Genomic DNA, 22,633 nt, shown 5'->3' on the forward strand with positions numbered 1-22,633 from the left:
TGCAAGTGTCCTCCTCGCGGGAAATGCAGACCAGCCTCCGTAAACTGCGTGTGCGGGGTCCTGAATCCATCGCAATTTGACTGCTCTGGCTCTCTGTAATTTGCGCAGGTTCGCTCAGCACAACTTATGCGGGCCCGCTCTCAGTGATTTCCGGCTTAGCGCAACCCATTCAAACGTAGCTCGCGACCCACAGTTTCGGAACTCCTGGGCTAGACCATTTTTGCAATGTTTCACTTTTTTTTTTTACTTACAGCTTTCAGAGTTTGTAAAAGCTCCAAACCACAGGACCAACAGAATAAAAATATGATGCAACCGATTTTGTCAGTCCAGTAATAGTTGTGCAAATGTTTATCAAAACATTATTTTCATAAAAAAACAAACAAGAAGGGGGTGCAGAAGCATTTATTATTGAATTGAATAGCTGCAATCAGCTGTGACCATGAGCTTATAGCAGAAGGGGAGGATGCCATGGATGTAAGGCTTACTAAGCTGACCAGCTGGAAGTGGTCTTGTTCCCATATAAGCCTTATGGTCATGGCAGCAAAAGTTTTAAAATGTTACATTTTACATAAAAAATGTAAAGGTGGACTAATACTGAGCTGTTGGTGCCAACACAGCTGCTACAGCTATCCGGGAAACTGATATCCCCACTCTTCTCCCTCTTCCCTCTTCCAGGACAGACCAGAGCGATTTTGATTGGTCAGCACCATCAAAGAGCACTGCCCTGATCCATCCCAGAAGCACTGCCCAGATAAGAGGGAGAAGAAAGGGGATTTCAAATCCCTGGACCACTGGAATGGCTGCGTGAGCATTAACAGCTTAGCATCCCTTAACGTATGTACAGCAGAACTGCTGAAATCTGGGCACACCGGTAAACACACAGATAAGATGCATATTAGGGGGTTGTTTTACCTGTCAACGGATTTGTATTTCTGTCCATTCACTTAACCATGTCAGGAAGCACAGGAGATCTGAATTTTCTATGCTATAGTTAAAGTGTTACTGAACCCAGGACCCTGCATTCACCATCTCTGGTCTCCCAAAGTAGACAGAACATGGAAATGCAATTATTTTAGTAAATATAAACTGCTAAATACCTTTTCTTATCAGCAGTATATAGCTGATGAGATAAGGTGTATATTATATATATATATATATATATATATATATATATATATATATATATATATGTATTGTGACAGGAAGTCAGGTAAATCTGTGGATGTAGTCACAGACAGGAGATACATTTACACCTGGTTTAGAAAATTCACCAATTACTATAGGGTGTCGGCTGCAAAGGTAGCCGGAACTGTCTAAGGAAGTTGAAAGGCCTTCAGCTGTTCGGAATTAGGAAGTCAAGGCCTCTATAATTTGTCCAAAGGAAGTCCTATTGATTGCTGCCTCCTGCCGCTGTGTGGGCATGGGGAGAGGAGGACAGTCAGATGTGTTCCCCCTGAAAGCTGTGTGAGCATGGGGAAGACCTCCTGAAGCGATGTGGCTGAGGAGGGTAACAAGTGTGAAGACTACTCGAAGTGAGGTCTTGGATCGTTTCTAGGTGAAAAGAAACCAATGGACATTTCCTGTGTGAAGGGGAAATTAATTAAGACTGAAGACTACTCAAGGTGAGGTCTTGAACTATTTCTTTTTGGAAGAAAATAAATGGACTATTGAGTGTCTGCTGTAGGATCAGCAAAGTTTGCTCCAACAGTAGGTTGGAGACAGACTTCATTAGATAGGTTCCTGTGTGTGGAAGGTAGCCGCCCACAGTGGCAAGGATTTATTTTGTGTTTTATTTTTATTTTGCTGTTTTGAGGCTTGCACTTGTGTGAAGTAAACTCCAAGAATAAACCAAACTGTTGTTTGCAACCACTTCTCGGCTATCTCCCTGTGTAAACGCACCCCCCAAAGGGGTCATCCACGCCCGCCACGAGCTAATCTCCCACAATATATCAGTGTCTGGTTAAAGCTTGTAGGAGTTTTCATTCTACTCTGACTGTCCTATGAGGCTGCAGGACCCCTAACCCTCTGTCTGAAAAGTGCTGATTGGACCTGTGCTGATCACATGCACCCTCTCAAGAAAAAATAAAAATAAAACTCTCTAGCAATACACGCCAAACTGAGCATGTGCAGCCTGTCCCCTATTATCAGGAAATATATTGGGGACAGTGGATGAAGGGAAGGATCAGAGGAGACAGGATCAAACAGTCTTTTTACACAATGCAGTGGATTAACCCCTTTGGTTCCACAGTGAGTATAACAATCATGCTTTACTGCATATACGCACTGATTTTACGGTTGTGGGTTTAGTAATACTTTAAGCAACACTTACAGGTCTTGTCCCTTCCCCCAGCCTGTGTGACTGGACAGTGCAAGGATAAGCAGCTCACTGTTGAGCTCATTTTCCTGTCACTCTGTTATCTCCTAACAGGCATACTCTTTGTTAGGCCCACGTGCTACTTCTTTCTTTCCCAGTTTGAACTTTGTTATACAAGGGCTGCAAGAGGCTGATACCAAGTCAGATCCTGGTACTAACACTTTCTGCATTTGAAAATGTATTTTATGATTAACAAACATTTATCACTCATCTGTACCATAGTTATAGGTATGGATGGTGGTCTACTGTTTTGTATCCTTGGCTTAAATGCTCAGATTATGGGATTAAAAATCATTATGTAAAGTTTTTCAGCACTACAAATCACATAGCGATCTGATCTCTAATTAAATAATGCAGATAAAGTATAAAGCAGTGTTTTCACAATGCCCTTGGATCCTGCCAAACATTAGAATTACCTCAGCTGCTTCTTTTGCGATCTCTCTGAAAAAGTCTTCATCAAGTGTTGACCTGATGTAACATAAAAATATAAATAAATACCAAAGCACATCTTTGTTTAGAGACAGAACCAAAAAGGTGAAGACATAGTAACTCACTTCTTAGTAGTGCTAGATGAACGTGCAGCCCGGGTTTTGTTGGCAGAAGCAGAGGTCCAAGGTGATGGATCTGTATGCATGACACCACACCACACAAATAAGATAGGCAGCTTAAAATATATAATAATATAATATAATAACAGCAAAGGAGATGGACAGAAAATATTAAATTGTCTTTGGCTTTTTTTCCCCAGTTATGATTTTCAAGTGGATGTTATGCCCTGCCTCCCACACAAAACAGACCTGTATAAATGAGGTTCTGCCCATCTTCTGCTAACCCTGCCCTATCTGTATACAGCTGCTGGAAAAATTTTAGGGTGCCTACATACATCAGAAAATATTTGCCCACTGTAGCTCTTTATGGAGAGAGGAGGAAGTTTATTGGTGTGCAGTTCCTATTTAACCATGGTAGACTCTAGCTAGTTAAGAACAGATCAGGGAACGATAATATATATGTACAAAAATTCTACTCAACCATAACATACTCCAGCTGTTTATGGACAGATTAGAGAACATTTATATATGTGTAAATCCTACTCAACTATGGCAGGCTCTAAGAACAGATCAGAGATCGTTCATATATGTACAAATTCTACTCAACCATAACATACTCCAGCTGTTTATGGACAGATTAGAGAACATTTATACTAGGGATGCACCGAAATGAAATTCTTGGCCGAAGCCGAAGAATAATGAAATGCTTGGCCGAAGGCCGAATACCGAACGCGGTGTTTCGCATTTCTCTCTCATTTCTCTCTCTCTCTTGTCCTCTCATGTCTCTCTCTCTCGCCCTCTCACTCTCTCTCTTGTCCTCTCATGTCTCTCTCTCTCTTGTCCTCTCAGGTCTCTCTCTCTCTCTTGTCCTCTCATGTCTCTCTCTCTCTTGTCCTCTCATGTCTCTCTCTCTCTTGTCCTCTCATGTCTCTCTCTCTCTTGTCCTCATGTCTCTCTCTCTCTCTCTTGTCCTCTCACTCTCTCTCTCTCTTGTCCTCTCATGTCTCTCTCTCTCTTGTCCTCTCATGTCTCTCTCTCTCTTGTCCTCTCATGTCTCTCTCTCTCTTGTCCTCTCACTCTCTCTCTCTTGTCCTCTCATGTCTCTCTCTCTCTCTTGTCCTCATGTCTCTCTCTCTCTCTCTTGTCCTCATGTCTCTCTCTCTTGTCCTCATGTCTCTCTCTCTCTCTCTTGTCCTCATGTCTCTCTCTCTCTTGTCCTCATGTCTCTCTCTCTCTCTTGTCCTCATGTCTCTCTCTCTCTCTCTTGTCCTCATGTCTCTCTCTCTCTCTCTTGTCCTCTCTCTCTTGTCCTCTCACTCACTCTCTTGTCCTCTCACTCACTCTCTTGTCCTCTCACTCACTCTCTTGTCCTCTCACTCACTCTCTTGTCCTCTCACTCACTCTCTTGTCCTCTCACTCTCTCTCTTGTCCTCTCACTCTCTCTCTTGTCCTCTCACTCTCTCTCTTGTCCGCTCACTCTCTCTCTTGTCCGCTCACTCTCTCTCTTGTCCGCTCACTCTCTCTCTTGTCCACTCACTCTCTCTCTTGTCCTCTCACTCTCTCTCTTGTCCTCTCACTCTCTCTCTTGTCCTCTCGTGTCTCTCTCTCTTGTCCTCTCGTGTCTCTCTCTCTTGTCCTCTCGTGTCTCTCTCTCTTGTCCTCTCGTGTCTCTCTCTCTTGTCCTCACGTGTCTCTCTCTCTTGTCCTCACGTGTCTCTCTCTCTTGTCCTCACGTGTCTCTCTCTCTTGTCCTCACGTGTCTCTCTCTCTTGTCCTCACGTGTCTCTCTCTCTTGTCCTCACGTGTCTCTGTCCTCTCATGTCTCTCCTTACCTCCCTCCCTCCCATCTGCAGAGTCGATGTTTGCTGTATGGCTCCTGTGCCCTGTCACAGGTGGAGGCGGAGTACATTTGGTATCACTCCGCCTGTGACAGACCCCGGCGCTAAGAGGCTATACAGGAAGCATCCGCTCTGCTTCCTGTAGTGCCTCCGGCTAGGTTTACAGTGATGCTCGGGGATGGCGGGTCACCGGTCGGGGACCCGCAATCTGGGCTTACCAACCCACCATCCGCGTTATTAAAAACGTCATTGTTCGGCACAAATTTATTCGGCCTTTTTACTTATTCGGCCGAACACCGAAAGTGCTTTTTTTGCTATTTTCGGCCGAATAATTTCGGTTGCCGAACATTCGGTGCATCCCTAATTTATACATGTGTAAATCCTACTCAACTATGGCAGACTCGAACAGATCAGAGATCGTTCATATATGTACAAATTCTACTCAACCATAACATACTCCAGCTGTTTATGAACAGATTAGAGGACGTTCATATGTGTGTAGATCCCAGTCAACAACAGCAGACTCTAGCAGTTTATGGACAGATCAGGGTTCCTTCAATTTATGTCCTATGGAGTCTCAGCTCTATTAGACTGCAAGAAGAAGCAAAAGAATCACTTACCATCGTCATCAAGAAGATCACCAAGGTAATCATCAATGGAACCTTTATAAAAAAGGAAAAACAAGATCGTCAAGGGTTTATATGTTTCATAATTTTCAAGTTTGTTCACCGTGTTCAACTAGATAACACTGAAGTATATGTACAGTTTTTACATTTTAAAAATAGGCTACCTAAATAATAAAACACAGAAGGGTTGATTTACTAAAACTGGAGGGTGCAAAAAATTGATGCAGCTCTGCATAGAAACCAATCAGCTTGCATGTTTTTGTGTTAAAGCTTAACCAAACATTCTGAAGTTAGAAGCAGATTGGCTACAATGCAGAGCTGTACCAGATTTTGCACTCTCCAGTTTTAGTAAATCAACTCCTATGCTGTCTGTGGATTGTCAAAGGAAGAGGGAGGCGGAAAAACAACAACACCAGCACTGCAGTCTGTGAGATACGCAGCTCTTTCATCCAAGTACAGAGGAAGCTTTACTATCTGGCCTAAAGCAAAGTATTGATATTAAAGTAAAGTGTGCACTGATCCAGCCATGTATTTGTCCTCATTCACATCAACACAGCTTTGAAATCGTGTGCGAGTTCATCTGAAATCGTACAATTTCAAAGCCCCATTTCAGTCCGACTTCAGGGGCAACTTGAAAGACATCTGTGTGGAGTCATGCAAAGATGTCTATTGAAATTGCGCCCGAAGTCACCAAAAGTAGTGCAGGTTTTAGAAATTTTGGAAATCTGTGCAGCGCTGCAAAGTCGGCATCGCACCGATTTGGATGCTCCCATTGCTGGCAATAGGCTGCGATTTGAAATGCAAGTTGATCTGTCAAATCACCCCGATGTGAACGGGAGGCTTACACCTGAGCAGAAGTAACTTTTTTTTTTTTTAAATTACACATCAGAACGTACAGAACGAACGTGTGCCTGGACTTGGACTTTAAACAATGGTCATCAGAATTACCGCCCCCACTGGAAGATTGTCCCCGTTTCAAACATAAAATAAGGTACAAAATTTGTAATGGGTCAGTCACCAAAAATTAAAGAGACAATTGCACATACTGTAATATAGAGGATTTGTTATCTTATAGGAAACATGTAGAAATGTTAATTGTGTCTAAGCAGAAAAATATGTACCTTTCTCTAAATCTCCTGAAAACAGCATTGCATTTCCTGGTATGTGAGTGTGCCCACTTACTCCTGTGTCTATAACCCTATAGTGTATATCTACAGTGTAAGATTTAGGCACAACTTCCCTTGAGTGCTAGTCTCAGGACATTTGTTGTGCGATTTGGCAATTCCACTACTGGGATGTTCAGTGTTCTCCTTGCTGGAGGCTCTGAGATGAGGAAGCAAAGCCCTGCCTTTATCAAGATGGCTGGCTCCACATAGAGACACAGTGCAGAACAAGGGATGACAAGTCAATAATGGGAAAAGATCAATTGCAGGCAGACCCCCAGGCTTTACTGGTGAGTAGACCTTCGCCCTCTGCCTGCCTTTTTTGGGCACAGCTTTCAGAGTTCAATTTCAGTATTCTATTTGGAAAGACATAAATATTGCACTGATCTTTTTTTGTGACTCTTATTTTTCTTCTTTACTCTAGCTTTATAAAGGCATTGACACATGTATTGTACAAGAAATTGCATAAAGTATGTGCCCTGTATCTGTAATTATGAGACTGGTATTAGAAAACATTTTTTTTCACAGATCCCCTGCTGATCGGAGCAGAGAGGGTCTGATTACAGGTCCGTGTCTGCTGAGCTTATTATGCAGAGTGGACATGGACAGACCCAGCTCTGCTCTATGGGTAGCCCTCAATCGAGTCCACTCAAACAGAAGGACGCATTCCTCCTTCAATTTTTTTTTTTAGAGGGCCTGACTGGACTTGCCGGTCCTCAGGAATGCATGGGTCATCCGATCAGGCTGCCTAAAAATCTGACAGGCGGACCTGATCGGATACCTTGTGTTAAAAGTCATTTTGAAATTTGTTTTTCTTAAAAATAACTCACCCTTGGTGTTAAACTTTAGGGCATTTCTAGTTATCCAATTATAACTTGGTATACATTTGTGGTTGGTGGAGGGGGGGCAGTAAAAAGGAAAAAATTTGTTACGTTTTCACCATCCCCAACCGCACCCCCTTATGCTGCAAGGGCAGCAGAATAGGGGTGTACGCATGCCATGGCCATAAAGCTTTTTATCATGGTGCTGAAAAAAAGTATTCCACCAGTTGCATTTGGTGGGCTATAACACCCACCAAAACTCAACCCATTTCACTATGGTCACTACAACCGCCCTGGTGATGAAGGTTTTAGGGGTTAAAACAGGTGGTGAGGAAGCGACATAACGCTTCCACCATGTAATGCTTTTCAGAGGGCACTGCCAGTGTTAGCAAGCCCTAAATTACAGCATTTGAGCTAAGAAAGAACAAGCAGAGCAAGGCTGGGAGCCTGGGAGTCAGAGAGGATGCAGAAGTAGAGCCAAAGGGAGGGGGTACTGAATGCACCAATGTGCCCACTCAGAGGGTGTATGGCTAGTGCAGTAGAAAACCTAGATCTCTAGTAAATAACTCATAGAAACAGAAAAGCAATGGCAAAAAAAAGATTAGAGTCTACCTCTAAATTTTTTTTTTTACTCATTTTTTTTTCTTTGTATTTTTGTTTCACAATATTTTTTATGTAGCAATAACAAACTCATAAAAATTAGTGAACAGTCGCCAAGGCAAGTGACTGACAACACATATACCGCAAATTAACAGGCCTCTTACATGGAATAATCAGTAACAATTAAAAAAAAAACAGAAAAGTAACCCAGCGATGATGCATCGGTACTAAAATGGTCTACTAGGGTTATAGCGAACCATGCCGCTCTCAATGGTTAAAGTCTAGAGAATTCGCTAAGCAAACAAACAGGGTTTCAGAATAATGTAATTTTATATCTAACCAGTTGTAGGGACAACTTCCCATATCCACATCCTGGGTATATAACAGAACAAAAATAGGAAGGGAAAACCGCTTAAAAAAAAGAGGTAGGACTTTACAGGATATGGAGTACATACACTTTCTTTAGAATAAAAAACTATTTTATTATACAAAATCGTTAAAGGAGTTGTAAAGTCAGAAGGTTTTTTTATTTTAATGCATTCTATGCATTAGGATAGAAAACCTGTGTGCAGCAGCCCCTCAGCCCTCCTAACATATGTGCTTCATATCGCCCTGATCTGAACAACCCCTGAAACACAATGCTGGGTACATAGGAAGGTATTCTGCAATTCAGAGGCGTAACTAGAACCTTCAGGGCCCTGATGCAAAAAACCATGAAGGGCCCCCCAGACCCCTGGCCGGGGCCCTTACCTTCAAGCCCAGGGCTCTTCCCACTAATCCTGGGGCTCTTTACACTCGTTGCATGGCCTTTTATTACGGTCCCACAGCAGGATTCTTTCACAAGTTCTGCAGTGGGCCCCCTTCCTGCAATCTTGTGGGCCCCCTTCCTGCAATCTTGGGGCCTCCCCACAGTGGTGCAATGCCAGGGTCCGGTCGCAAGTGTGACCTTTGCGATCCTGGAAGTTCACCCACTGGTTTGCTCCCGGGCCCCCTGGAGCATGGGGCCCGGTAGCGATTGCAACCCCTGCAACCCCTGTAGTTACGCCCCTGCTGCAATTCTCACTGGGGTGTAATACCATTTAGCCTCTTGCCGACCGCCCACCGTAGTACTACTGCAGCAGGGCGGCTCGGCTGCGCAAAATCACATAGTACTACAGTGCTTTGCGAAAGTATTCGGCCCCCTTGAACTTTGCCACATTTCAGGCTTCAAACAAAGCTATAAAACTGTAATTTTGTGTGAAGAATCAACAACAAGTGGGACACAATCATGAAGTGGAACGAAATTTATTGGATATTTCAAACTTTTTTAACAAATAAACTGAAAAATTGGGCATGCAAAATTATTCAGCCCCCTTAAGTTAATACTTTGTAGCGCCACCTTTTGCTGCGCTTACAGCTGTAAGTCGCTTGGGGTATGTCTCTATCAGTTTTGCACATCGAGAGACTGAAATTTTTGCCCATTCCTCCTTGCAAAACAGCTTGAGCTCAGTGAGGTTGGATGGAGAGCATTTGTGAACAGCAGTTTTCAGTTCTTTCCATAGATTCTCGATTGGATTCAGGTCTGGACTTTGACTTGGCCATTCTAACACCTGGATATGTTTATTTGTGAACAATTCCATTGTAGATTTTGCTTTATGTTTTGGATCATTGTCTTGTAGGAAGACAAATCTCCGTCCCAGTCTCAGGTCTTTTGCAGACTCCATCAGGTTTTCTTCCAGAATGGTCCTGTATTTGGCTCCATCCATCTTCCCATCAATTTTAACCATCTTCCCTGTCCCTGCTGAAGAAAAGCAGGCCCAAACCATGATGCTGCCACCACCATGTTTGACAGTGGGGATGGTGTGTTCAGGGTTATGAGCTGTGTTGCTTTTACGCCAAACATAACGTTTTGCATTGTTGCCAAAAAGTTTGATTTTGCTTTCATCTGACCAGAGCACCTTCTTCCATGTGTTTGGTGTGTCTCCCAGGTGGCTTATGGCAAACTTTAAATGACACTTTTTATGGATATCTTTAAGAAATGGCTTTCTTCTTGCCACTCTTCCATAAAGGCCAGATTTGTGCAGTATACGACTGATTGTTGTCCTATGGACAGAGTCTCCCACCTCAGCTGTAGATCTCTGCAGTTCATCCAGAGTGATCATGGGCCTCTTGGCTGCATCTCTGATCAGTCTTCTCCTTGTATGAGCTGAAAGTTTAGAGGGACGGCCAGGTCTTCGTAGATTTGCAGTGGTCTGATACTCCTTCCATTTCAATATTATCGCTTGCACAGTGCTCCTTGGGATGTTTAAAGCTTGGGAAATCTTTTTGTATCCAAATCTGGCTTTACATTTCTCCACAACAGTATCTCCAACCTGCCTGGTGTGTTCCTTGTTCTTCATGATCCTCTCTGCGCTTTAAACGGACCTCTGAGACTATCACAGTGCAGGTGCATTTATACGGAGACTTGATTACACACAGGTGGATTCTATTTATCATCATTAGTCATTTAGGTCAACATTGGATCATTCAGAGATCCTCACTGAACTTCAGTTTTTTATTTGTTAACAAAGTTTGAAATATCCAATAAATTTCGTTCCACTTCATGATTGTGTCCCACTCGTTGTTGATTCTTCACAAAAAATTACAGTTTTATATCTTTATGTTTGAAGCCTGAAATGTGGCAAAAGGTCGCAAAGTTCAAGGGGGCCGAATACTTTCACAAGGCACTGTACGTGATTTTGTGCACAAGGTTTCAGCGCCGCCGAAGCAGCGCTCACGCTGTGTTTAGACACAGCGGGAGGCGGGCCACAGGAGGAGCGGCGGCAATCGCCACCTTCCTCCCGCGATCGTAAGATAAACTGACAGAAGACCCGCCTGCTTATGTAAACAAAGAAGGCCAGTCTTCTGTGAGACAGGCAGGGAGAGATCAGCAGTTTTAGCCAAGCTGAAACTTCGATCTCTCTGTGCCTGTCATAGAACCATTCCCCCACACAGTGAGTAAGCACAGTTAGGTATACATTATTCCCTTTGATCACCCCCAGTGTTAACCCCTTCCCTGCCAGTGTCATTTATACAGTAACAGTGCATAATATTTAGCACTGATTACTGTATTAGTGTCTTTCTGGTCCCCAAAAAGTGTCAAAAATGTCAGTTAGGGGCCCAATCTGACGGCCGCAATGTCGCAGTCCCGTTAAAAAAAACGATGATCGCCGCCATTACTAATAAAAACAAAAAAACAAAAATTCCAAAAATCTATCCTGTGGTTTGTAATCGCTATAACTTTTGCGCAAACCAATTAAAATACGCTTTTTGGAATTTTTTTTACCAAAAATATGTAGCAGAATACAAATTGGCCTAAACTGATTAAAATATTTTTAAAAATCTAATTTTTTTTGGGAATGTTTTATAGCAGAAAGTAAAAAATATGGCATTTTTTTTTCAAAATTGTCGCTATTTTTTTGTTTATAGCGAAAAATCTAAAAACCGCACAGGTGATCAAATACCACCAAAAGATAGCTCCATTTGTGGGAAAAAAAGGACATTAAATTGTATTTGGGTACAGCGTCGCGCAATTCTTTGTTAAAATAAAACAGTGCCGAATCGCAAAAAATGGCCTGGTCATTAAGGGGGTAACACCTTCCGCAGCTGAAGTGGTTAGACATAAATTTAATCCCTTGCCCCGTGCAGGCAAAGTGACGTACCGGTACGTCACTCGTCTGTGAGCCAATAGGGGGCGAGCCCCCGCTCGTTCACGTACTCCCCCCCCACGCGTGCCTGGCGGACCCGATGTCCGCCAGGCACTCGCGATTGTCCATTAGAGCGGGAGAAAGGCAGGTGGCTAATGTACATAAAGCCGCCTGTCATTCTCCCCTGTGTAAGAATAGAGATCATACGGTTCTGCTATGCAGAATCGTATATCTCTGTTCTTACACCACAAGCCACATCCAATCACAGTTAGAAGCATGCCCCTAGGGACACACTTAACCCCTCCTTCTCAAATAAAGTTAACCCCTTCCTTGCCAGTGTCATTTTTACAGTAACAGTGCATATGTATAGCACTGATTACTGTAGTAATGTCACTGGTAACCCCAAAAGTGTCAAAAATGTCAGTCAAGGGTCCGATCTGTCCGCCGCAATCCCGCAAAAAAAAAAAAATACACAACAAAAATGACAAAAATCTTTCCCGTAGTTAGTAAACGCAATAACTTTTGCACAAACCATTCAAAATACGCTTTTTGCGATTTTTTTTACCAAACATATGTAGCAGAAAACAAATTGGCCTAAAATGTTAAAAAATTGTGATTTTCACTTTTTTTTTGGGGGAATTTCATATAAAAAAACGTGAAAAATATTGTTATTTTTGCAAAATTGACGCTCTTTTTTTATTTATAGCGCATGATCAAAAAAATCGCACAGGTGATCAAACGCCACCAAAAGAAAGCTCTGTTTGAGGGAAAAAAAGGACGTCAAATTCGTTTAGGTACAGCGTTGCACGACCGATTGTCCATTAAAGTCACGCAGTGCCGAATCGCAAAATAGGCCCTGGTCAGGAAGGGGGTAAAATCTTCCAGGGCTTAAGTGGTTAAAATTACTTCTAGTGCTATGACATTATGGGAAGAACGAAAAAGCGCCTCATACATCTTGGGCAAATCTTCAGGGGATTAAAGGCCACCGAAATCCACCTCCCATCGTGCACAGTAGGAGGGGGCTGAAGCGTTTGAGGCTCCCAGAAGAGAGGAATAAAGTAACTAGGCCCTGAGTGGTTGGATGAGTATGGCATCTGGTTTCGAATGCGGTTGAAGGTCCTAGAGCGATCATAAACCAGGGTATCTAAGAAATGGCGAATTTAGATATACCGGCATCTTTCCTGGTCAGGAGCTTTATAAGTTTCCTAAAGCTGTTGAAACGACCTTTGGATTGCCACCAACAGAAGCTATGGGAAGCTATGGGAAGGGGGGAGGGTCATCCAATCCTGGAGGAAACGATGGGCAGCATACAGCTGTATTAAGGGTGCAATTAATAACGCTTTATAAAATAGTGTAACAGGTTTAGAACTCCCAAACCACCTGCATGCTTGTATTTGTATAACACGGCCTGATTCAATTTTGGCTCGGTTGATCCCCAGACAAAATTTAGGAACTTGACATAGCAAAGAACACAATAAATGTGGGGGGATTGAAAGGTGGATGTGGCCCATCCAAGAAATCATAGATTTGTCCCACAATTCCAGTTAACGGGTAAGTGATCTGATAAAGGAGGGGTAATTAGCCATAAATAGGGAACCTTAGGTAGAAGTTAAGTTGATCCCCAAATATGGAATAGAGGGTGACCAATGAAATGAGAAATCTGTCATCAAAGAGGGTTGAACTGAATCCGGCAATGAAACAAAACATTTAATGTACATGATTTTGTCTGATTAACTTGAAGTCCTGATAAGGAGGCAAAACTGTGAAGGAGAGATAATAAATTAGGAAGACTGGTATGAAGAGACCTGACTACATTAAGACATCATCGTCGAACAGTGTCAGTTTATGATGCACTCCAGCCAATTCAATCCCCCAAATATTGGGACTCAAGTGGATAAGTTCCGCAAAAGGTTTAAGGGCTATTATAGAGAGGAACAGAGACAATGGGCAGTCTTGGCGTGTACCACGTGAAATGAGGAGAAGATTAGAGGATGCATACCCCATATATTTAAACAGAGGCGACAGCTGGGAATACAACGGATCAACCCAACATAAGAAGGGATCACCTAAGTCCCTATAGCGGAGGACTTCTTTCAGATATGCCCACGATTAAGTGTCAACCACCTTTCCAAATGTCTAAGGACAAGAACATGAGGGGTATAGCTCGACAGTGAGCTAGATGGGTAAGAAGGAGCGTACAGCGTATATTATCAGTGGCCTGACAAAAGGGACAAAACTGTTTGATCCTTTAAAACCAGGTGATGCAAAATCTGATTCAATCGAGTATCTTAATTAGGAGATTCACGTCAATGTTAATGAGGTAGATAGGGCAAAAAATTCGCCCATGAAGGTATAGCTCTCTCAGGTTTCGGAAGCATCACTATTAAGACCTGTAACATGTCCACGGAGAAATGTTCATCTTCTCTTCGACTATTAAACAAAGTAGAAGGCATGTGAAGTGGAGCGGACGTGTATCACTGGAGCTCCATTCCTGACATCTGCTTCCAGCACTTCTTACCCTCATTTCTGCCCCTGGAGACCTCAATCGACTTTCCCGACTCCCTGGGGATCCAGCCAGTGGCCCACCTCTGCCTGCATGGGTCACCCGAAGACCCGATCTTCACAGACAGGACCTAGTACTCTCCGCCCCTCTTTCTCGGCTGCCATCTTGGCCACGAGGCACCAGGCTGCAGTAATGTCTTACAGCACAGAAGTGGTGGATGATCCAGCGACAGCGAGCTCTCCCTCTGGTGCGGAAATCCTGGCAGCCATCACTGCCTGTAAAGAAGCCCTGACAGCAAAATAGACTTCCTAGCGACGGATGTCAACTTTATCTGTCAGGACCTAGACAAATTCCTGGTCTCTGAGGTGGAGGACAGGATCTCAGCGGTGGAGGATGTGGTCCAATCGTTTTCCAGAGACTTACAGGCTCTGCGGTTACAGGTAAAGGCACTCCAGGATCAGGCAGTGAATACTGAAAATCGCTTAAGGGGAAATAATATCAGCATACTGGGCCTCCCTGAGATATCTGAAGGATCTAAGCCCGCAGAGTTTACTGAACGCCTCCTGACCACCCTCTTTTGCCTGAAAGACATGCCACCCACCTGGTGGAAAGAGCCCACAGGGTCCTGCCAACTCCTCCGCTGAACTACAGAGATAGAGATCGCATCCTGGCTGCAGCTCGAGCAATGCAAGAGATTAACTATGAAAATACCAAGCTTCAACAATGGCGCAAATCCTTCACAGAGGTGCACAGAAGGCTCAGTGAAAAGGGAATCCGCTTTGGTCTCCTCTACGCTAGTATGCTGAGAGTTACCGAAGGCGATCAAACTCGATTCTTTGATACTCCTGAAGCCGCCTCAGCGTGGCTGGACACCCGCTGAGATCCTGTTTTCCACCAGGAGTCACCTTTACCACCTTCTTGATGTTTGGATACCAGCTACGTACTACATCTTTTAGTCTCACCATGTCCTGGTTTAGTAGTGATCCCTCATTTCACCCCACTAGGTATGTCTTTCCTGGTGGTACCTTATGCTCCTACATACGAACTGAACTATCCATTCCTGTGGTACTATACCCTCCTTAACGGAAAGAAAGCAGAGGATGAAAAGAAAAAAGTTTTTTTTTTTCTTCTTTCCTACATCTGGAGCTGCAGTGTCACCTTTATATTCATTGGTTTTATCCATTTGTTATATTTTTAACAAGGAACTTCCCCTGTTTTTTATCTTCTGGTCTTCTATCATTTTCTTTGCAAGGTAGACATGAATACCCACACCAGGAAGCATCGATTTCCTCCCTGGTGTGGGTATTCATGTCTACCTTGATGCTTCCTGGTGTGGGTATTCATGTCTACCTTGCAAAGAAAATGATAGAAGACCAGGGTAGAGATTATATGAATAACAGTGTTGCTAAGGACAAAGGATCCTAGAACACAATTTCAAGCCTCTGGTATATAGTAAACTACATTATATCCAACTATCATCCACTGCCCACTACATTACATTGATCCATTGGCATTGCCGGCTTTAGGATTGTGGACGCCAATTGTGGCTTCTCTTTTACTCCCTCCCATGCACCAGGCTCTATGAGGAGAGTTTAGCCGCGAGCAGGGTTCTCAGATCTGGGATATCGGGATGATCCAGACGTGTCAGCTACCCATGTACAGGCTTTTATGTTAACGAGATCTGGTAAGAGTATCCAGTTTGGGTGTTTGCACGAGGTGAGGTGGTGGGACATACAGTCAACTGTGTTACCATACCGGATATATACCCCTCACTGGGATCCCATATGAACCTGCCAGTGATGGATTTGTTTTAATTATTTTAATATTGGACTCTTTTCTCTTTGTGTTTGTGTTTATCACACCATTCGGAGATTTTCTTACAAGACCTTAGATATTAGGGTCATAGCGCTGCCTGTGTATATTGATTAGGATGCCTATGACTTATATGCACTTCACTTAGAATATAGTATACGTCTATGTTTCATTCAGGATTCCTCAGGTTTCTTGGACATAGTATTACACTATTGCCTATTATTGTTTTAGTTACTGGGTATAGTCCCTGTCTGCCCCGTCCCAAGTTCCGGTGTTCGGCGCCAGGCAAGGGCAGGGAAGGTACTTTGGTACATACTGGGATGTTTTTTGTTATATGTACTAGTTTTTATTTTGGTTATAATGCTTATTTTCTTGTTCTGGTACTGGCTCCCTTGGTCTTTGCTGCTTTTGAGATGACCTTTAGGACCCTTCTATCACATCCGTGCATACAAGATACCACAACAATCCAATGTCAACACGTGATATACCGTGTTTAACATCCTCTCTTGGAATGTTCACATGTTGAATTCTAGATTTAAGCGAGCGGTGCTCTTTCGCTACCTTAAACTCCACTCTCCTCATGGAATACTCCTCCAGCAGACACATCTCACAGGCAGCAAACTACTGGCGCTCAAGAGGCCATTGATTCAGAGGGCCTTCCATGCCTCCTACTCCACCTTTGCCTGGGGCGTGTCTGTGTTGATCAGCAAATCGTTCCCCTGTGTGGTCGAACATGTTCACACGGACCCTCAGGGCAAATATGTGGTGGTGGGGTTTACTCTATGGAAACAATGGTACATTATTGTCAATGTGTATATTCCTCCTCCCTTTTCCTCGGCGGTACTATGTTATTTTGGAGAGGATCGCCCCGTATTGCCCTGCTAAATTGCTGCTTATGAGTGATTTTAACGCTATATTGGCTCCCAACTTAGATAGACCCATTCTTCCCAAACACTTCTCTACTGAGCTTGTGGCATGGGCTCGGGCGATGGGGGTGGCGAAGATCTGGAGATGGAAGCATCCTTCCGCCAGATCCTATTCTTACTTTTCATCCACGTACAAAAACGGCTTCTAGGATCAATCAGGCCTCTGCAAATCCAACTATGATGTCGGACGTGTTGGATGCTTCCTACCTACCCAGTGGACTCTCAGACCATTGTCTGTTGGCTCTGTCCAACTGCTCTCCCTGCACCTGCAACTCCACTTTGTGGCGCCTGGGTTCTCACTGGGTGACTCACCCTGACCTAACGGATACCATTCCCCCACTCCTGGCAGAATACTGGGAAATCAACGTGGGGTCGTCCTCTCCTGAGGTTACTTTGGATGCCTTCAAGGCAGTTACCCGGGGGCATTACATCTTCTCCATAGCCGCGGTTCATAGGGACCAGGCTGCCACCACCATTGCCCTTCAAGATGCAGTTAAACAGTGTACGGAATCACATAATACTGACCCAACTGACATCCATTTCGACCAGCTTCATGCACAAAAACACAAGCTTTATTTACACCTAGCTAAAATTACTAGATTGGACTTATACTTTATACAAGAACAAACAGAGGTTTCTTGAAGAGGGGGAACGCAATGGACACCTACTGGCGAGGCCAGCATAGCACGAACAGCCTTTAACCCTGAAAATTCAAATCTCGTCGGGTGAGTCGGCCTCTTCCCTACCTGCTATTCTAGATGCTTTTCGTCAATTGTACAGCTCTCTTTACTCCTGTTATGCCCTCTGATTTTCGTCCCACAGACCTGGCTGCTTGGCTGGACCCTCTGGCCCTCGGCTGGCTGTCAGATGAAGATAGAGAGGCTCTGGGGAGACCGATTACGCCTGACGAAATTCTTGAGGTGGTTGGATCTTTTCCAGCAGGGAAAAAACCGGGTCCAGATGGTCTCCCCATCAAATTTTATAAAGCCCATGGGGGCCTCCTTGCTCCCATCCTGGCCGCACTCTACTCCTAGTGTTTGTCGGACGGAGCTCTCCCAGCCTCCATGAGTCATGCTCATGTTGTTCTGATCTCCCTATAGCCTGTGCCTCCTATAGGCCGATTGCCCTACTTAACACGGACTTTAAGATACTTACTAATTAATTTACACTGCATTTACAACCTATCTTGCCCACTATCATTGAGACAGACCAGACCGGCTTTATGGCCCACAGAGCAAAAGACATCAACCTACAGAGACTACATACCCATATCCATGCCCAACATCTCAACCTGGGTTCCAGGGTGGTGGCCTCCCTGGAAATTGAGAAGCCTTCGACACAGTCGAGTGGCCTTTCTTGTGGGAGGTCCTCCGCAGAATAGGCTTCCCTCTGGTCTTCATCAATTGGCTACAGAGATTATACAAACATCCCACGTCGGCTCTCAAACTTGGAGGCAGTCTGTCAGAGCCGTTTCCCTTGTCCAGGGGTACCGGACAGGGCTGCCCTCTCTCTTCGGCTTTATTTGCAATAGCCATTGAGCCTGTGGCTGAGGCACTTTGTGCTTCCCCGCACATCAAGGGACTGCATATTGATTGGCTGGAAGAGAGGATAGCACTGTATGCGGGGGACTTGTTGCTATTTCTAAACTACGCTGGCCCATCCATACAGGGGGCCTTTAAGTCTTAGACTCATTCTCCAAGGTCATGGGCCTCAGAGTTAACTGGTCCAAATCCCTTCTATACCCCATAGACCCTGCGGCCAGAACTGAGGCCCCCCTAATCTTCCTTTACAGTGGTTTGAAAGCTTGAGGTACTTCAGGGTTGAAGTATCCAGACAGGCTTCAGATTACATGTCCTTGAATTTAATATCAGTGGTACAGGAGGTCAGGTTAAAACTAAAGACAAGGGAGTCCCTCCCTCTATCCCTTTTGGGACGCATCAACGTACTTAAAATGAAAATATTACCTAAATTCACATACTTGTTCCGCCATTCTCCGCAATGGATACCCAAGTCCTTTTTTACAAAATTGAATCAGTTATTCTCCTCTTTCCTTTGGGGATCTCAGGTCCCGAGATAAATATGGTCCACACTCATGCGCCCTGCCTCCCAGGGCAGATTAGCCCTTCCATACATACATAAATACTTTTTGGCCACTCAGCTCATCACGGCGGCCTGGTGGCTGAACCCCGATGCCACCAATCCAATCAGTAATGGTAGAGTTGGCAAATCCTTGGAGGCACTGAAATTCCTCTTATTCTGTGGTCCTCATGCTCCTTACCCATTGAGGCCTTCCAAGATCACCACCATCCAGGCCTGGGAGGTTGGACTCAGGTATGGAATTCCACAGTATATTAGAACCATATGCCTGTACCAAATTCACTATTAAAACAATTTCCCAGATTACAGTTCACCATTCCCTGGCCTCCTTGCCGTTACTGTCCTCTAAATTCAATATACCAGAAACCCTCTCATTCTTTTACTTCCAACTCTCCCATGCCTTTCGTAGCCAATTTTCTCACGCAGGCCCTCAGATATTACAATTGACACTGGAGAGGATACGGCGATCGGAGTGCGGGACAAGACTCACTTCCCGACTGTATTCCCATCTGGTGTTGGTGTCCTTGTCTGCTTTGGGGGACTCAGGGCCAGATGGCAACATGACATTCCAGAGCTTAATGATGATTACTGGGATTTTATCTGGGACTTCCCCTTCCATTCACTGGTTTCCCTACGAGACCAACTTATTCAATTCACCGGGCATACTTCACCCCTTACAGGTTACATAAAATTAACTCCAGCTTTTCCCCTGGGTGCTGGCGGCGTGGAGGAGTCCCAGGGGACTTTGCCCATATTTTTGGGGCGTGCCCGGTCATCTTTGGGTTCTGGAATGAAATAATAGCCTTCAACCACCTAGTCAGTGATATCTCTACAGCCATCCATGTCCATCTGTATACTTGGCCTTGTTGAACAATCAGCCCCCACGGTCGCAGGGCGCACTACGATAGGTTTGCTCCTGTTCTACGCTAGGAAAGCCATAGCACTCCACTGGAAAAAAATCCTCTCCTCCATCTCTTTCTTTCTGGAAACAGTTGGTCAACAAAAACTTGCATCTTTATAAAGATACCTATACACACAGAGGTTGCCCCAAAAAATATGATAAGGTATAGTCCAAATTCCTGGCGGAGCCCTATACTTCTTCTAGAGGTGCCTTAGGTTTGATGTGTCTCTTATTACTGCCCCAGTTTGGTTCACAAGTTGTCTCATACTTACACCGCTCAAGATTGCATTAATTTATATGTAGAAACGATTGCCTGTGCCTCTAACTGACCTATGGGAGCTAGGTTTTCTCCTCCAGCATTTTGACCCTGCTCTGGTCCTGTTATATGAAATTTTATATTGCACTATATACTGTATTCCCCTGCGAGGGTCACATTAATACCTACAGGTTTGTATGTTTGTTGGTACTATTTAAACCAATAAAAAAAGAAAAAAAAAAAAAAAAACACAAAGTAGAAAGAAGAGGGACCACTATCAAGTAAATTTCTATAGAATAAGGCCGTAAAACCATCCAGCACAGTCTTCTGTAATATTGGCTCTCAGCTTAGTGCTGTGGGACTGTCGTAGAGAAGGTAGAGCTGAGTTCTGTAGGAAGGCTCGAACCTCAGTGCTATTGGCAGTAGCCCCTGAGGAATAAAGCTTCACTAGATGAAAACAAAATTCATCCAAGATCCTAACTGGATTAGATGTCCTGGCCTGAAACTTTGTTTTAAGTGAAAAAGTTACTCACAGTAAAGAAAGCAGATAGTGGGAACTCCCATCTCAGTAGCAGACAACTGTATTGACGGTCTGATGTGTAACTTGCTCCAGAAACCCAATGTGCTTTAGAAAGTCAAAACAGTACGTTAGCTAACCGTAGTTCACTCCTGATGGTGAAAGAAGATCAGAGGCCAAAAAAGCATCCACGGGAGATCAGCCATTGCCCACGGTTTGGAACGCCTGGGAGTGAAGGACCTGCAGAGCCTGCAACTTCTGGAGCACCAGGCTTATGGCAGGTAGATCCTGCTGAATTAGATCTTGTGGTACATTGGTTCTGCAAAGATGCAGCCTGTTAGGAATGAAGGGCGGCCAGCACTTCCAATCCAATCGACTGAAGGGGAGTACGAAGTTCTCTGAACAGGGTCACGTCGTAGTGAGAGTCACGGTAGTCAAAGGAGACTTTAAAGCGCAAACCCTACAGATACCTTATACCGTGAGCTTGCAGAAGCTGTAGAAGGAGGGTTTAAGTGCTCGACGCATCAGTATAGTTGATTGGAACAAATCTAAAATGTGGTAGGGATGGCCTTGGAAAGTAAACGAACGAGTAGCCATTCGGGTGCGCCTTGCGCATGCACCCCCCTTTTATTTGTTTTTTTAACTTTTGGATTAGTTTAGATCAGGGGTCTTCAAACTATGGCCCTCCAGTTGTTCAGGAACTACAGTTCCCATCATGCCTAGTCCTGTCTGTGAATGCCAGAGTTTTACAATGCCTCATTGGATGTATAGTTCCGCAACGGGTGGAGGGCCGTAGTTTGAGGATCCATGGTCTAGATCAAGGTTTATTTAAATTCACCCATTGTTGACTGACTCACTACCTCTGCTGGAAGTCTATTCCATGCATCAACTACTTCTTCCATAAAATAATTCTAAAGTTAGTTTTTAATGAATTTGAGGTTTAAATAAACTGTGAGGAAGCGACACTGGGTGACACTGTGCCCGGTGATCTTTGACTTTTCCCTATGTTGTTCAGGTAGATCTCCATCTTTCTAAGGTTGCCTAATCCTGATATAGAGCCCTCCTTACTCCTGTTGGTGACCTCTCTAGTGATGCACCTCAGAATCTTAGTCCCGTTCCCCACTGCCTGACCACACTGCTCATTTTGGAATCATCTGAAATAAGCGGTTCAAGTTCTCATGGACTGGACATTTTTATAACTCTCCTAAACTGGCAAGAGTTTTAGCAGAAAAAAAGCTTGAGGATTGTAAACTTATCTAATGCGTTTAGTCACATTCAGCGCTTGGGTGTTAGTTCATAATAATGTATTCTGGCCACTAAAATGTATTAGCTTTCAAGCGCTAAACGTGCCTGGTGCATATAGATGCGTCAAGCCCTTTTTATGCCAAAACTCTTCCGCTCCCAGACACTGGCCCGGGGGGTGGGGTGGGGATGTGGTTCTGCCTCTAAATATCTATATGTGCATGGATACACAGGCTAACATGCAGGGCATTTAGAGGCAGAAAGAGAAAACAGCAAACACCCATAGGAGCAGCCGAAAAATGTCCAGTGTGCATGAGGCCTAAAGGTTTACCCACCACAAGAAAAAATTCTCTATTTGGTGGGATTGTGAAGGGCAACTAAGTCTACTACTCAGAAAAAATAATAATATATTGTTTAAAAGTTCATATTTCATTGAAACTACATAATCTAAAAAGCCAACAGGGGTGTACATCATAATCAACAAGACATATACAAGTAAGATCATGGTAAAAAAACAGACAGAAAACCATTCATAGCATGTGTCAATGCACATTTGTCAACTGTAATTCCAGCTACTTGTTGTTGGCCTTCATCATAATTGCACATAGGAGGTACAATAGATACTATAGAAAGCTGGAGATTCCAATGTGTTTCAAACATTCAATGTTTCCTTTGTTAGCGAATATTTACCACCATCATAGGAGTAGTTTGGTCACAATGCTAACCCACAGACTCCATCTAAGC

General features: G+C 44.0%; 1 protein-coding gene across 1 annotated transcript in view; it reads right to left on the bottom strand.

Annotated features, from left to right (window-relative positions):
* FBF1 (Fas binding factor 1) overlaps positions 1-15,103 on the bottom strand; it is a gene marked incomplete at its 5' end in the record, with an annotated part of 191,679 nt that extends 176,576 nt beyond the window's left edge. The window contains 4 exons of the mRNA XM_082272785.1: positions 2,791-2,842; positions 2,929-2,998; positions 5,381-5,498; positions 15,044-15,103. Of these exons, the coding sequence (XP_082128911.1) occupies positions 2,791-2,842; positions 2,929-2,998; positions 5,381-5,498; positions 15,044-15,103 (300 nt within the window). The remainder of the gene's footprint in view (positions 1-2,790; positions 2,843-2,928; positions 2,999-5,380; positions 5,499-15,043) is intronic.
* Between the last annotated feature and the right edge of the window lie 7,530 nt (positions 15,104-22,633).

Source organism: Pelophylax lessonae (assembly GCF_965119305.1).
Source record: "Pelophylax lessonae genome assembly, chromosome: 11".
Classification (NCBI taxonomy): domain Eukaryota; kingdom Metazoa; phylum Chordata; class Amphibia; order Anura; family Ranidae; genus Pelophylax; species Pelophylax lessonae.